The following is a 16,716-nucleotide window of genomic DNA, read 5'->3' as shown; positions in this document are numbered from 1 at the left end:
TTAGCAGAGACTCACCCAAATTGATTCATTACAGGATTGAAGCCAATGCTTTTGAAAAATGTAGACTTCCGAGTAGTGATCAGTTTATTTGTCATCTTGTACATGGGTCATATTTCTCCATTACTTTGCTGAGGTTTACTCGCTGTCTGGATTTTCTCCAGACTGTACACATTTTATTACTTTATTACTTTTATTTACTTTTTTATTACTTCACTTTGACCAGCTAAGTCCCCTGCTCTAGAAGCCTGCTTGAAGATGCTCCCTTCCTGCCACAGAAACACACTGTTTTCAGTCAGCTGCTGCTCCACAGCAACTGCCGGTGTTTAGGCCTATAGCATGTGTAGCCACATGTGTTGTTATATAAGAGCAGGCATAGAGTTACAACAAAGCAGCTGACATCATACAGTAACTTGCTTCTGTCAATAAGGAAGCTGCCTGCAACTTTCTGCTTTTTCTGCAGCATTCTGTACACCAGCTGAGTCCATGCTAGGATGTGCTCTCCCATGGAGAAGCCAGGAAAGGGCTAAGGAACGTGCAAAGCAAAGGACGTGAAGTTTAGACAAGGATATATGGAGGGATTCTGGGTAAAAAAAACACAACAGCTCTTGAGAAAGGAAAGGGTACTTCTATTAAATCAACATCAGAACTGCCACATTTATAAGGTTATTTATCCTATAAATTGCAAGAACAACAAAAAATGTCGGGAGTGGAAAAAACACGATTTAGTGGTATGAGGTGGATAAATGAGGACAGATTTTTTTTTCATATATTTCCAGTTAGCGCTTTGGAGAGCCGCTTGAGAAGGGAGAGCTCAAGAGTGTTAAAAGTAAGGCCAAGGCTATATGGCAGAGCTTAGTGAGCAAGTGCTCATGAACAAACTCATATTTGATTAAGGGTATTAATCAGTTACATCATGGTGTGCAACATGAAATTCAGAGAGCTGGAAAATAGACTCAGTGTTTTTACTGCTGACTTCTTTAGGAATATTTATGCTGTGCATTTTTGGGACGTCTCATTACTTCTGCTAACTGGGCTCAAGGAGATGTTTTCATCTGGTGAGTTATCTACAACAATATAAATGCTAAAATGGAAAGAGCAATAAAGCTTGAAATATGGACCATATATTTAGGAGATGTGGCAAATCTTGAATTTTCTAGGCCATATATGTTTATAATCATGCTTAGAAGACAAACACATGCTCTTCTTACAAGCTAGATTTTTAATAACGGAAAGAGGTAGTACTTCAAAAAAAAATTGACTTACTTCCATTGACACCGTTCATTGCATCACACTCCATTCCACCCGGTCTTTGGGAATCTGAAAATAATGATTCAAGTCGAGTCACTGCTTTCTCCAATCTCTCCATCAAGCCATGATTCTCTGCCATTCTAAAAAAGTCATTCAGGACAGAAAGAACATTAGACCCCTTTGAGAAATGGTTTACCTCATGCTCTACTCATCTTATAGCTTTATCAACATTTATGGTAAAGGTCCTTTTTTTTTTTTTTTAACTATTGTCTTTCTGGCTGAAGTGAAGCAGCTGACAAATGATAACTTGCTTCTGTGTCACCAAGGAGTCTGATCAGTACTCAGCCCTTGGTTTTCATTGTAAACAGATACAAACCACTGCTAGTGTAGCTTTGGGCAGTCCATATTTGGACAGTTTGTGAAACGTTTGTAAATGTCATGGGTAGAAACTTATGCTGTTAGTGATTTGCATCAGTCAGTTACTGAGGCAAAAACACAGATTTGAGTAATACTTGATTGAAAAGCCAGACTTTAAATGTCTACCTCCTGATTTTTCTAAAGATGTATGCTGAAATCTGCCTGAGTCTTCTAGGCTTTGCAGTAAGACTCAACCACTTTATTGAGTGACTATTGTGAAGAAGCAATTTTGATTGTTCTTCTGATGTGATTTCCCATCACTTAATTTTTTTTTCTTTTCCTTATGAAAGCACCTGATGTGAATCAGTGCGTCCCAAGCTTTTTAAATCAAGCACTCACAAACATTTGGAAAGAAAAAACCAGGAGCCTACTTGCATAGTACTGCAACAGTGCTATTGATGTAAACTGAAATAGAAATTGGGCTAAATTTTGAACAATTTGCACATCATTTCATTTCTCCATAATGTCATTATCTGTTTTCTTACATATGAGGAAGTGTAGGCATTGGCATTTTTGGATACTAGCCAATGTCTCAGGGAACACTGTGCTCTATACAGTACAGACTAAGAAACAGTTATATAAGCAAAGACAAAGCTATGTTTAAATCCCCCGTCGTTTAATATAACAAGCGTTCCTAACTTAAGGTTGTGCGTGTTTTATTCTGAGTGATGAACAGTAAGGGAGCTGGTGGCGATCTATGGCTCTTGATTAAAACATGATCCACATGAGCTCAAGCAGAGCTCCCACACAATGGCTTATATCCCTACCCTATGCAATATTTTTCTAGTGAGCAAAACAAACAATGCTGCTTCCGTGTTCCCTTGCCCTGGGGAGAAAGTCTAAATGCTGTTATTAAAAAGTAGAGTAATATGAAAAGAAGGCTTCTGATTTAAAAATCAGTATTAATAATCCTTATAATCATTTTTATTTTGAAAATTTAAGTGTGAGAGAAGCTACTAGGATGGTGTGAGCACATGCAGAGCTCTCATGCTGAGTCATGCTGTCTGTCAAACAAGGTGGGGCTTTCAGGCTTTACCCTATAAATACAAGGAGATTTGTGTTTGACCTAAGAGTGAAACAGAAGATTTTACAATGTGAAAGCCTTGGGAGAACCATTCTCATGAGAAAATTCTGTCTGGAGATTATGTCTTTTTTGATTTTTTTTTCTTTCCCTATTTACATTAAATAAAAAAAAAAAGCAAACCCCTAAAAGAAGATGACTAATTTAAACAATGTGCATATAAGCACTGTCCAAAATTCAGAAGGTGGTCTCTTCTGCATGTATTTAAAAAGTACCCTGCTCTGTTTGAAAAATCAATGAATTCTCAACAACAACAACAACAACAACAAAACCCAACCCTTAAGCTTTTATACAAGTTACAAGTATCTTGGCAGGAGTAATATGAAGGTGTCCAGAGAGCTTCTGAAATGTGCAAATTTTTCTGAGAATATTGAACTTTTTCTTAAAACAAAGCACTCTTATTCGTCAAAAGTATTACAGACACATTCTTTTCACATTCTACTCTACCACCTAAAAGCCTCAAAATGTGCTTGCCTTAAAAGTTATGTTTTAGAGCATTTTAAAGTCCAGCTGATCTAACTGAAGCATACTAACAGTCAATTCTTCTCATCAGCATTTAAAAGTATGTTTCCAGTATATTTCCTGTTTCTCTTTACTTGAAGACAGTCTGGTAGGTAACTATATTTGTTTCCATCTGCTCCAAAATTTTCATTGATGAAAAGTGCAACATTTCTTTGGAAGAGTGGCTCCTTTTTGTCTCTTTAGCCTGATTTTGACTGTTGAAGGATTCGGTTCTGATTTGACTGCATGCCCTTGGAGGAATCTTCCAAACAAACAGCAATGGATCAGACTTGTAATGTTCTACCCAAGAAAGTGGCCTCTGTAAGATGCTAAAAATATGGGTTATGGGGTCAGAAGCTCAAGGGAATAACATTTTTATGTAATACTTTCCAACAGCAACATGGTCTTTTGTTCACAATATTCTTCACAGTTTTATTCAGTTCCAAAAAGCTGTAAGACTACAATCTTGTTCTTCTAAAGTCAGATATCAACACTGGGACAACTACAGAATAATGTATTGTTCTAATTTCTTTAGACAGAAGTCAGAACCATTTTTACCATAACATCAGGGCTGCCAGGTTTTTTGCTGTTTTTAGAAAAAATGTTGCTCTTAGGAACTGCTCAGCCATTATGTTTATGCTGAACTCCCCTTTCTATCTGCCTACTTATATATTCAATACATGATTACATGGTATTTGTATCTGTACTCATATACATGTGTGCACGTAAGTATACATTCAGGTTTCCTGTCCTTTGTGAAGTACAAGTATACTTTTGCTGTTACTGTGTAAAACAAGAGTACATCAGTTGCACATACAATAGCCTGACATTTACACTTGCTTTCCCATCATTTGGCTAGGTTTCTTACAAACAAGACTGAAATTGAGTTACTGTTCTGAAGTAAAGACTCCACTGAGCAACAGCACAACTCTCTCGATCCATTTTCAGTCTAAAAATTGGCATCTTTGCCTATATTTACGGACTCACATATTTGACTCATATTATGACAACCTTCAGCATTTCTTGGCCTATATTCAGAGTCCATCTGATTAGTTATCATTCCATGCTGTGTTCTGCAAGGTCAAACTGATACCACAAACCCACGGCTCAAGAGGACTCAGAGCACAAATGGTAGAGCTTGACTCCATGAAGAAGTCTGTGCAATGTAGCATTGGAGCTGAATAATTATAAATAAAAATAAGACTAGTCTACTTACAGTGCCAAATAAAATCTTTGCATCTTAATAAAGAGGACATAAATACATCTGTGGGATTCCTCTACTGCCATAAAGCAAGATTTTACATCAAGACAGATTCTCCGTCTTGTTTTCACTGGGATTTTAATTAAAGTTTTGTTCTTGATGTGGATTATAAGCGTTATTCATACACCTTTCTCAGGTTTGATGCTGACTGCCTATAAGGTGTTAAACCCAATAATACTTCAAGCCCAGTGTAATCCTGGATCTAGTTTTCTGAGTGGAGAAGCGGAATGTTCTTCACTGAACATACAGCCAACTAAGAGCTAGGAACAAATCATTTAAATTTTGGCATTGCTCTAGTGCACAAAAAGTACAGAGGATTCATAGACTGCTTTGTTTACTGTTAGTGGTATCTTTTTTGGGGGGTGGTGATGGCATATGGCAATACAACCGTCAATCCTTTCTTCACCTAAAGAAGTGAAGAAGGGTACACCGAAGACCAAAAAGCAGATCTGTTTTTATAGACAGAACAGCACGGCTCTATTCCCCAGTTTGACACCTGTCTCAAGGCAGCATTTATCTATTATCAAGGGAAAAAAACTTGTCTGTACATTAAAATTCCCTGACGTGTTCATCCCAAACAGCAGTCAAACTGTCAGCCAAAACACGCAGGTACTATTCTTGCTATGTGACTTATGATGGAGGAGCATATTGTTCTGTCTCAAGAAGATACAAGCTGTAACAAGCCCATAGGGAAGAATGGCGTGGTAGCATAAGGGGTAAAAATAAACAAAAGAGTTGATTTGTCAGGCATGTAAAGATGGCACGTTGAATGTAGGAATGGTGCCAACCTGTAATGTATGATATTCTGACAAATATCACCAAAAGATTCCACGGTTTGTTTTAATTCCTAGTACTCTTCTATTTTAGAAGAAAAAGTGGTGTTTATTTTGTTTATTTGTCTTGTGTTTGTTGTTTTTGTCCTTAGTACCAGTCCTTTCACATCTGTGACATTAACTAGATCTGATTCATTTTCATCATCTGAGATGCTACAGGTTAGATTTTGCTTTTCTTCTCTATGCTAAAAAAGGGCAGTTACCTACAACAGGCAAGAATTTGTTATTTTTATTGCATCTACTTGGAAAAACACAATCTTATTCTCGAAAGTATTGTAGCCTGTACGTGTCTTCTCTCGTAGTCTTTAATAAATTGCTACTGAGATATGCAATAAACAAAATATGCAAAGCCTCATGCCGCCAACTAGTACTATCTTACAGCTAGTCAGAAATGTCTTATAGATTGAAAGTACAGTCTCCTCAAAGAGTTCTTTTATACAACATATATCAAAGGAGGGGAAATGCATACACATTCCTGAACATCCTGTCAAATTACAAAAGCATCTTACACTTTATATACAGTCAGCTTCAGCCATAACTGGCTAGCTTTCCTGCACTACCATTCAGCCGTATGTACCAACTCCAAGCTGTGTTGAGCACGCAGTCTTTTTGTTACCTTTGGCATCAGATCCAAATTTTTGCTCCACCTCATTCTAGTCCAAATGATGAAAACCTATTGGTTTGGGGTCTCAGGGGCTGCTCATTCCCAGGCAGAACTCAGAAGCAGCCTGTTACCAGATGAATGGTAAGTGAGGTGCTGCTGAAGCTATTTGGTTTATTACCATAAAAGCTTTTGGGTGGAGATCACAGAGCAAGCACGTATTGGTTAGAAGAAAATGTGTTGGTAGACAGAAACATTACCTTGTATGGTATGTGTTTTGTTTCCAATTAGCTGTATGGCAGGAATGTAAACTGAGGCTTGTCAAAGCGATGTCAAATTGGATTAAAGCAGAGGACCTCTTGGAAAAGGCCTATGTGAGAATGATCCAGGGGTCAAATTAGAGCTTTTGATGACTTTTTTGTCTTGTTTTGTCTCTATATCTGCCACAAGTTCCTTTGGAAGCCATGCTCTTCTAAATATAGAGAAATTTCCTCATATTTTATCCAAGGAAAAGATATACTATCATATAATTAAAGGTACTTAGAATTGTAACAACTTTCATTGTTTTGTTAAAATGACCAAATTTTATAGTTGGAATAGCAGACAAAAATGGGTGACTTCTGCTTTTTGTGTGTAGCTCAACGTGTGTGTTAATATGATAGAAATGAGACAGACCTCTGTTGTTGTGCACAAAAGTGTGCTACCTAAATCAGCTTGTCTGTAGACTTCTGTTTTTGGCCTATTGTTTGTTTTCAAAGGGTTATTTTTTATTAGCAGAAAAGATTTTTGTGTGGAACAGGAAAAAGCAGGTTCATGCTGTACCTCTTTGGTTTAACCTACATTTTTCCTTTGTCTGGCTTTATGGCATTGGTACCACAAAACACACTTTGCTGCTTGTACACCAGCTCTTGCCCTGCTTCTTTCACTCCCAGTGATCAAGCTGCTGATAAAAATAAACAGGCAGGAGAGGAATTGAGGCATTTTTGCATCCCACTATTTAAAAAATATTACAGAACAGATTTGTAAAACTATCTCTATTTTGATAGGTATCCCGAAGACTGTTGACTGTTGTTACCGTAAAGAAGTTCTACTGCATGTTTGTATGGAACTTCCTGTGTTCAAGTTTTAAAATATGTCATGTGTTCGTGTAGGAGCTTAGTACTTCCTGGAATATCGGTTCATTTCTAATTATATAAGTTCTGTGAAGAGCTCCCATCCCTTGCTGAATAATTCTGGCTGTCTTACCAATTTTGTGATCACAAAGAACAAGTTCATTATTTAATGATCTACTGAAGCAGTCAAGACTTGACAGCTTGTGTAAGCATGATTGACTTAAAATAACCAAGGCAACCCAGTTCCCAAGTATATTCTCCTATTCTTTCTACGCTCCTTTTTTTTATGTTACTGCTGCTTATAGTGCTTTATCTTGTTTTTATTTTCTTCTTTCCATCCAATGAAGTGTAAGAGCTTTAGGGTCTCTTCAATCAACTGATACATAGTGTTCTTATCCACTTCATTTACTATGTATCAGCATAGTGATTTTCATGTAATCAAGCATCCTAAAGGCTTTACAAGCCATTTAATTACCTGTCACAAGTCCAATTACTGTATGTAAGCAGACTGCCTTGCTGCTCTGAGAAAACACTACATGCAGGCATTGATTTTATTAAAGTGCTTTAGTTCAGTTCATAATCATTGAACAGTAAGATTATTTATGCTATGATTCCAACCAAATTGAATTTGCACTGCTCAAAAGGGTGAACTCTACAAACCACAAAACCCTACATTGTGTTTCAGTACTTCTGAGATGTGACAGAAAAGCAAATGCAGAAAGTTAACACTAAACAGAGTGTTTCAAACTCTAAAAATACAAGCTATAAAATTATTTTTTGCAGAAAAGATTAGGCTGTTCAGTTATTCAGTACCAGGGTTAGTAACAATGTTGTTTGCTGGGAGGTTGGCCTTTCAGAACACTACCACATCTTACTTTGCTTGCATATCCATATTGCACAAAAGCTTGAATTTCTGACTTTGATTATCAGAGATTTTCTCCACCATTCATGCTGAAAGATAATCCCTATCACTCATGCAGCTATTTCTCATTTCAACCTGCAAGAGTAGGCATGCCAAGTCAACTCTGGAATGCATCCATTCCTTGAACATATCTCAATTTGAATTCAAAAGTCAGAGGAAACAGTCCTCTGGTGGTGCAAAGGAAGTCACTCCAATGCATCCAATCACATTAAATGAAACAACAGCAACTTTGGGTAACAAAGAGTACTACAAATTGAAGTATCAGTGGATGTCCATCAGATGTCAGAATAATTTGGGTTAATTTCAGCCAAGTCAATTACTCTAGTTCTCTTCCCAGAATGTCCTGCCACAATTACCATCTCAGCACTCTGCATCTGATGCTCTCAGGCTCCTGGTGGCTCCCTGCTCAGCCTGCAACCAGTGACCCTTCTTTCAGCGTGGAAAAAGACAGAAGGAGGGCTGAAGCAAACTTTTCCATCTGTATACTCCCTTCACTCTGCAACTACTGTGGCTTCAATTTTTAATTGTCATTAATCACAAAAAACTCAAGACCTTGGCCTACCTCCCATTCTAAAATCCAGGCCACTGATTCTGCAGTGCAACTAGAAATGCAATGGATTGTACCTTCTCTTCTGATTCAGCATGAAATGGGTGACCTGCTACTGAAAAGGACCTTTCCATTTCCTGATGTAACCTGGTAACTACTTAGATGTCCTTCGTTATAATGGTAATCCATGCAACCTTGCTCACTTACAAGGTCTGAGATATTCAGCTTTCTATTCCTCCTCTGTTTCAGCCCAGAATGATCAAACTGGATTCATCCTAGATGTTTGTAAGGTTAGCAGTTTCTGTACTTCAAAGGACCCAGAGCTGCTAGGCGAATTATTCAACTATTTCCTCTGTCTAAACAATGACAGATTACACATGGAAATGTAAATCGTTCTTTGCATTCCTTCCAGAAAGCAACCAATGGAGTATTTAAAATAATAGAAAACATAGCTTTAATGCACAGGATCTAAGCATGTCTTCTTGGAAAAATAAGGCATTATTCCATGAAGGACCATTTACCTGTTCTTTTAATATACACCACATTAAGCCTTCAATTCCCAGCATAGTACTACTGGTGTTTTGGATTTTGAAAGCAATTTCTCTAGTCTCTCTAGTTTTTTCTCTGAAATACATGGCTCAGACACAGCAATTTCCATTAACATATATTCAGGAAAGTAGTCTGAGTGGGACCTTTTTTGGTAACAAAAACACCCAGGGTTTGACACAGCATATCCAAACCTACGCCTAGGTGAAATGACGACCAAGGTACTCAGTATACAGACTAAGGTGACATGTATGCCATTAAGTCTTGCTATCATGGTGACAAAAGTTACAGAAGTTAAAAAGCAAAACAAAAAGCCTCATGTCCTTGCTGAACAAAGCTGAATCAGCAGAATCTCTGCCATAGATGAAGCTGCACTCATGCTTTTGTCATTTCAGTGTTCACTACTAGCAAAGGTGTTGGTAATATGGCATAGTTCTAACAGTGACATTCTCCAAAAATAGCTGAGCCTTTTTAGTTCAAAGCATTTCTTATTTGAAGAGTCAGTAAACCACATCTGTGAAAATTACTAATTTTTCAAAAATATGAGAGAAACTGGAGCTGACTGTATACCTCAGAAAAAAATTATACTGATGGCAAGTTCCCAATTACTCCCCCCTATTGCATCTAAAATTTTAGAGAAGACAATTAAAATTATTTATCTATATTATGAGTGCTTAATCAAGCAAAAAAATTTAACCAGTTTACCTGATCTGGCCCTGGGCAACCTGATCTAGCTGTGGTGTCCCTGTTCATTGCAGGGGAGTTGGACTAGATGGCCTTCAGAGGTCCCTTCCAACTCTAAGGATTCTATGATTCTATGATAACAAAATAGCCGTCTGAAAAAGTGAACTAATTTATACCTGATTTATTGGTGGCTTTTTTTGTTTGCTTGTTTTTGACCAATAAACATGATAAAAAACGTTCTCTTAAACTAAGTCAGATGATCTACTAGGCGAAACTGCAACTATTGAGTTTGCTACCATTGCACACAACATTGAAAAACATGAAGGACCGCCAATAATATTTTTAAAGATACTGGGTTGTTCACCATTTTTCTCTCCAGAGTTCAAGCCTCTGATAATATTGTTGTCTCTGACAAGCTACAGACTGTAACATGGAAAGGTCGTGTGACTTGCTCCAGGTAATGCTGCAAGTCACCGTCAAGACTGTGAGCTGGACACAATTGCTCTGCTTCCAGTCCTCCTTACTGCATTATACTTCTTTTTCTAATCCCTGCTAATTCCAATTCCCATTAATTTTGTTCTGTGGGAATTTTAATTCTATAGTTTTATTTCTAGTTTAGGTTGACTTTCATATTTTAAATCGCTAAAATAGATAATGCACTGGGACTAGTAATTCTAACGACAGGGAGCTTTTTTAATATATGGAATCTTAGTGTTCTTGATAAGATTATACATATCTTGACATATCTCCTCATGATATATCAAGAATCATCACTTTTTTTCCCTTGAAGTGAGTGCCATAGGTGACAAAGAATAATGAAAACATGTCATACAATTGCTCTACAGTGATAGTAAATAATGCATCTTCTCCTCATTTTTATTTAATTGAGAAAACATATTTTATTCATGACATTTGGAGCTTTGCCTGTCCACCTTCCGCATCTGAGCAGCATTCATTTGAAGGGAAAGAAACAAAGGAATCATCAGAACATTCTGAAGACTGACATTTTTGTTATGCCCAAGACCTAAAAGGTCACACTGTTCAGCGTAAATAGCTTTGCTACAGTAGGTGTATTGCTGTTTGTTCTTGTGCAGACCTCCTCAATATAGATTCAACCACTGTCATGAAACATCTGTTTTGAAAATGCATAGAATCATAACAGAGTTTTTAATCATTTGTATAGGAGGTAATTAAAAGGAAATGGTAGGATACAATTTGTATAAACTTGGACATCCAACTCATAGTAATGTTTCAAAAGGCCAGCTTTGGGAGTACTGCATTAGTTTCAACTCATCTGTCTAACACGTTTCCTATTCTAAATAATGTTTTCAGTTACGTTTCTGAAGTAGAACTAATTTTCTGACTGCATTTTCACAGAACAATGAAACATGGTGGTCCAGGAACCATTGCCACGTTTGTCAGACTTAGAAAAAAGTAACTGAAAAACGAACTATTGATTCCACTTTGCCTTCTGCAAAACGGACCCCCTTAAATTATTTTACTCATGGAAAATCCTAATCCTATGTAGGATTTTTTTTTTTTTTTGCCTGAAAACATTTTCTATCATTTAATGACAACCATGCTTAGATAATGCATATAAAGGCAGGTATGGATTTGCTCTTTTTTTTTTTTTCCCCAGACAGTCTTTGTTTTTAAGATTGACCCTACCTGTTAAGAAGTCAGGATTTTAATTGATTAAAATCCTCACTGCTGAATAGGTAAGGTACAGATCAACAGCAATCCTCAAAGCAAAGGACAGATTTACATTTCTAGCTGGGGTCATGACGAGCTTTCTGCTTTGTGCTGGCTGAGGCTCTGGGGGAGTGCTCCTTCCAGTTGTCAAGTTACTGCAAAACGCAGCATCTCAGCTTCACAATTCTTGATTTTGGTCTTCCTCCTGCTTCCCCAGAATGCCCTTCTGGATTCATGGAATCCCTTATACATGCATGCATTTATACAGATGTTAGGTTTTTCTTCATCTCTCTCTCCGAGATCCCGTTTAACCTAGTGCTTTGCTCAGAGCTACACCCGGGGGTTGCTCAGCAGCTGAATCTGCTCACCTCCAATGCATACCTCTGGCTCGAGGCGTGTGGGGAACCAAGATTTTGGAGCCCAGCGAGCATTACAGCTGCCTCGCACAAAATTAGATCACCTTAGGCCGACGGAGAGAGTTCAGGGCTGGCACCACTTGGCGCTGCCAGGTTTACATAAACAAGCAGGGGGGTAATTCCAAGACCTGACAGGGGTCGGGCCGGGGGCTGCGGGACAACCACCTCCACCCCTCCGGGGTTCGCTCCGAGCTTGTGCTGACCAAGGGCTCTGAGTACGACCCCGGAGCGTCACTGTCACCCGCGTGCCATTTTTCGTGCTTTTTTCTCGCCCTCCGGCTACTTCCTCACCACGAGGGCAGGAGAAGGCTCTGCCTGCGCAGGTGGCAGCTGACGGCCGGACCCGAACCGTGACCCAGATGGCTCCCGGGACCCATCCCCGAGCCGCGCTGCCCGCGGCCCCCGGCGTCCCCTCACCCCCCCGCAAGATGTCCGCTGCGGCCCAGCCCCTGCCGGGCCCCTCCGCTCCGGCGCGGCGGCAGCGCACCCGCAGCCCCGGGCCCGCCCCAGGCAGCCGGTCTGGGGGGGTCGGGCCGCACCGGCTGCTCCCCGCATCCCGCCCCTCCCGGCGCTGTCTGCTCTTGAATTACCTGTTTTGATGACCCGCGCAGCCCTGGTTTTTTTTTTTTTTTTTTGCCTTCTCTCTGCAATGACAATCCGTGGCCGGCCACTCGCTCCCCCCCTCCCTCGCCTCGCCTCTCCTCGCCGTCGCTCTCCCTCCTCCTCCTTCTCCTCCTCCTCCTCAGCGGGAGCCGGTGTCAGTCAGTCACATCAGCTGCCCGAGCAGGCAGGGAGAGAAATGCCCGGCGGCTTCCGGGAGTGCCAAATAAAGACAAGTCCAGAAAGAGCGAGAGACAGTGACAGAGATGGAGAAAGAAAGCAAAAAGTGGGTGGAGTGTGAAAATGGAAGGAGAGGGAAAGGCTGAGGTGTCTCTTGGCAGTGACGGCAGCGCGGTACCATAGAGGAAATGGCAGCCGTGCGGCATCGTGGAGGAGCGGGCAGCAGCCGGGCTGGGAGGGCATGGGCGTGCCGGGCAGGGGCACCCATGGCCACAGGTGTGGTGGCCCCACTTGCCTGCTGAGCACAGCTTGGGTGTGCAGGAAGCAGGTGTGCCATGCACTGGGAAAGGGGAGCAGGATGGTGTGGGAAGTGTGTGCAGGCAGACCCCTCGCATGGCTGGGGATCCCGAAGGCATGCTCCAGGCAGTCTGCTGCCTTCTGCAAAGCGGAGTCAATTGTAGCAGCCTGAGCTCTGCGACAGCTGTGTCTGCAGTGGGGTGGCTGCCATACGGTGATGAAAGCAGGACCTCTCCGTGTAGGCAAACCCACATACCTAGGCCTTGTATGTCAGGCTCTGTGGGCTTCAAACTGGTCCCTACCCCTGTGACCACATGGTTTCTGCAGTTGTGTAGTGCTCATCGCCATGTGGCCCCAAGGGTGTGCGATCACCCACCTGAAATCTTCCCCTCCAGGTACTGCTGAGCTGACTTTCTGCACAGAATTCTTGGGATAAGAGCACGAGTTCACAGCCTTTAAAGAAACAGTTTGCTCTTAAAACGAAGTAGGAGTCTTTAGTCAGCCGTAAAAAAATGACCTCAGGCATTTTTCCAGGTCAGCCATGTGGCTGTGCAAAAACCGGTGACAATTTTCTCTCTCAAATACGTAGTTCATTTTAGAAGACTTTGTGTTTCACTTCTGAGGGTTTGGCAACACTCAAAATGTAAAATATGAGATAGAAATATTTGTCTTAATTATGCAGCTGTTAAATGGGGACTGAGGAAAACTTTATTTTAACAAAGATGCCATAGCTACAGCAGACCTTAGTATGTCTGTACAGAAATTAGACGAGGAAACAACAGTAAGCAAAAGCAAGCTGACTGAAAGGATCAGCCTATGATCAAAACTCAGTTCTGTGGACAGTGCTATTATAATCGGAAGTTGCAAGAAATCAGTGCTGCAGCTTCCTGTAGACAATGAAAGGAACAACTTCTTGGTGTGTATTAAACAAACCCAACAGATAAAATCAATGGAACAGCACTGGTTTTAAACAAAAGAGTCTTGGCAAAGCTTCCAAGCAGGAAAAGCATAACCTGAAACTGAACACCTGGTTGCAAAAATGCACAGAACACAAACACTGCTTAAGAGAAGCAAGAAACAAGCCCAGAAGATCTCCTTCTGGAAATGAAATGAAAGAAAGATTAACAAACTGTGGAATAACTAAAAGAATTCTCCAGGTCCATATTCCATACTGCTGAGAGAAAAAAACATCCCAATGCCTATGCAGCGTCAGTGGGATAAATAGAAGTTTTGGGATGGCAAATGCCCTCAGAATTCTTCAATGTCAATTTAATTTGAGGAAAATGTAGTGTAATTAACTTACAAAACATTTTCCAAGCTCTTACTGTAAGAGCACAATCAAGCACTCCACATCACTCTTTTACATCACAGGCATGTGAAAAGGGGGGAAAAACAACTGGGCATTTTCTTTGCATGGAACAGTTTACAAGGCTACTAGGCTGGCAGATACCTTGCATGCCTGAAGTAAATTCCATGTAACACATCTTCCATCCTGACTTCTTCTAGTGCTTTCTTCAAGCATAGGACCTGCACAAAACAGTCAAGCTCTTTTGCTCTTTTCACTTCCCCAGGAGGATGTTGGTGAACATCAAAGACTAAGACTAAGATAAGGAGGACACAAGAAGTGAAATTTAGCTAGAAGGGAGAAACAGGAGCTTCTGTCATTGTAAAGTGACCTCATAATAAAGAGGAAACCCAGTGGTAAGCAGAGGTGTAAGATGTAGCTCCTGAAAACATGATATTAGAGGAGAAAACCTTGCCCACTTCAGTTTCTGAATAAAAGAAGACAATCTTAAAAGGCAGTTCTATAAAAAATTTCGTAGTATTAACTCAAGCCTAGCAACAGCCTCCTAAAGGGAAGAAAAGAATGAGAGATGTGCAAATTTGGGACTTTGCAAAATACTGAGTAGATGACATGCTATTGTTCTAACCCATCCAGAAAAAGAAAAAAAGGCTTAGACTGCAATAAAAATGTATTTTAAAACTGCTTGGCATTGACATCAAGCAAAACACTGAGCAAGGAAAGCCTGGAAGATCAGTTTTTGAGGCTGAGTGTTTTTCCCTCAGTCTAACAATGCATTCATATGTTGGTTTATAGTCAGAAAATAAATTGATGCCAGCAATTGCAACATTAAAAGTTAGAAGTTAAAGGTTTTCGTTTGTATACTTTTTTTTAGTGCAGATGGAATCACCAACTGCAGAATCAGAAGGTTTAAAAATCTTCTCACAAGTCTTCTAAAGTCTTCTAAAAATCTTCTTAAAATGTAGATTCTTAATGCTGGAAGAAAAAAAAATCTTACAATTCTAGTTTATGCCTAAGTCATCCTGAAATTATGAGAAGCTCTTCTTGTGCAAAAAGTGCAGTAAGAGCCCTCTTGCTGAAAGATATCCAATTAAAATACAGTGCGCCTTGAAGTGCAGTGTATGGCATTTAATCTAACTTTCTAATTTTTTTTTCCATTTTCCTTTTTAACTTTGCTCCTGCACACAATCTGTGCAAAGGCTGGTCTATTTTATTTCCTTTTTTAGAAGAATGTATTTCTGAAGTTGTGCAGGGATCCCAAATTACATGTCAGAATCTGCTCTAGAGACACCAAAATCTCTATAGAATGACAGAATTGCAACCTACTTAGAAGAAAATACTCTGGTGCATATTCACTTTGCATGCATGCTTTTTCTACAGAAGAAAACTGTTGAAAATGTTTATGGCTACCTTAGCATTTGTTGAAAATGGACTTTGAATGTATACAGTTGTAAAATTTCCCTGTTGATGAAAGTTGCATCTAAATGATTCACAGATGAGTTTGGAGAAAAAACACAAATATTGCTGCTCATGTCCTTGATTTCCGGCAATTTGTCTTTGCTGGGGCAATACATAAAAATGAAAATGAATTTAAATTGCATAAGTACATATTGAGGTGAAAACAAAATGGAATATCTTGTGGAAGTCTTGGTGGTGTGACTTGATAGATCTACATGAGAGTGCATTTGTCAGGATGCCCTTTGTTTACCAAAGCTATTGTTTAGTCTACAGAATTTGAAAAAACATTCACAATTAGCTATATGGATCAGTGAAGAAAGCTCTGTGTGTATCTCGCACAGATCCAGTGCCAAGACACACAGATAAAAAAAGAGAAGATTCTGCCAAACAAGTGGACTGTCTCTCCTTTTTCAGACCAGTGTGAAAAAAGGCTGAATTTGTCAACATCCAATCTGGTTACCTATAAAATATAATTGAGGGACATTCAAATTTTATTTGGCTGGTAAGTTGTCACTGTGCTGCTTGTTGTCTCTTCTCTGTATTCTCTCCTTTGCTCTGGAGGTGTGGACTCTCATAACTACATTAATAAGTTGGACGCTTCTCTTTAGGCATGGCAACATGAAAAGTTAAATAAAAAGCATGTGCTTAATATGTCAGTAAGTATGTGAGTAACAGCAACCTCATGCAGCAGAGCACTTAGGCATTCCAGTTGTATTTAAGCAGATTGTCACTTAGTGATGGAATTACTTACTTGTTTATAATTCAGCATATGCATAAGGACTTTGCTGAATCCAGGGGGAATATGCCTTGATCTCACAAACACTAATTTTTGTGACTACTTTCACTAATGGTAGTTCGGTGTTTTAATTCATTTCTGTGGAGCTGTTCTATTGGGAAAGCTACTCAGAGAATATCGTAGGCTTGAGCTCTAGTTCTGCTAATTATTTACATTGCCCTATCTATTTATTATCGTGAGATACAGGCTTCTGTTGCACTGCAAAAAAATCCTATTTTGAT

General features: G+C 39.7%; 1 protein-coding gene across 1 annotated transcript in view; it reads right to left on the bottom strand.

Annotated features, from left to right (window-relative positions):
- Nucleotides 1-12,857, bottom strand: part of CAP2 (cyclase associated actin cytoskeleton regulatory protein 2) — a 68,042-nt gene extending 55,185 nt beyond the window's left edge. Inside the window, exons 1-2 of the mRNA XM_021385471.1 lie at nucleotides 12,452-12,857; nucleotides 1,264-1,388 (exon numbers count right to left, since the gene is read on the bottom strand). Coding sequence (XP_021241146.1) covers nucleotides 1,264-1,387 — 124 coding nt within the window. The 5' untranslated portion in view covers nucleotide 1,388; nucleotides 12,452-12,857. The remainder of the gene's footprint in view (nucleotides 1-1,263; nucleotides 1,389-12,451) is intronic.

Source organism: Numida meleagris, chromosome 2 (assembly GCF_002078875.1).
Source record: "Numida meleagris isolate 19003 breed g44 Domestic line chromosome 2, NumMel1.0, whole genome shotgun sequence".
In the NCBI taxonomy this organism is placed as follows: domain Eukaryota; kingdom Metazoa; phylum Chordata; class Aves; order Galliformes; family Numididae; genus Numida; species Numida meleagris.
The sequence above is the reverse complement of the archived record's forward strand: the minus strand, read 5'-3'. Positions and strand labels throughout refer to the sequence as shown.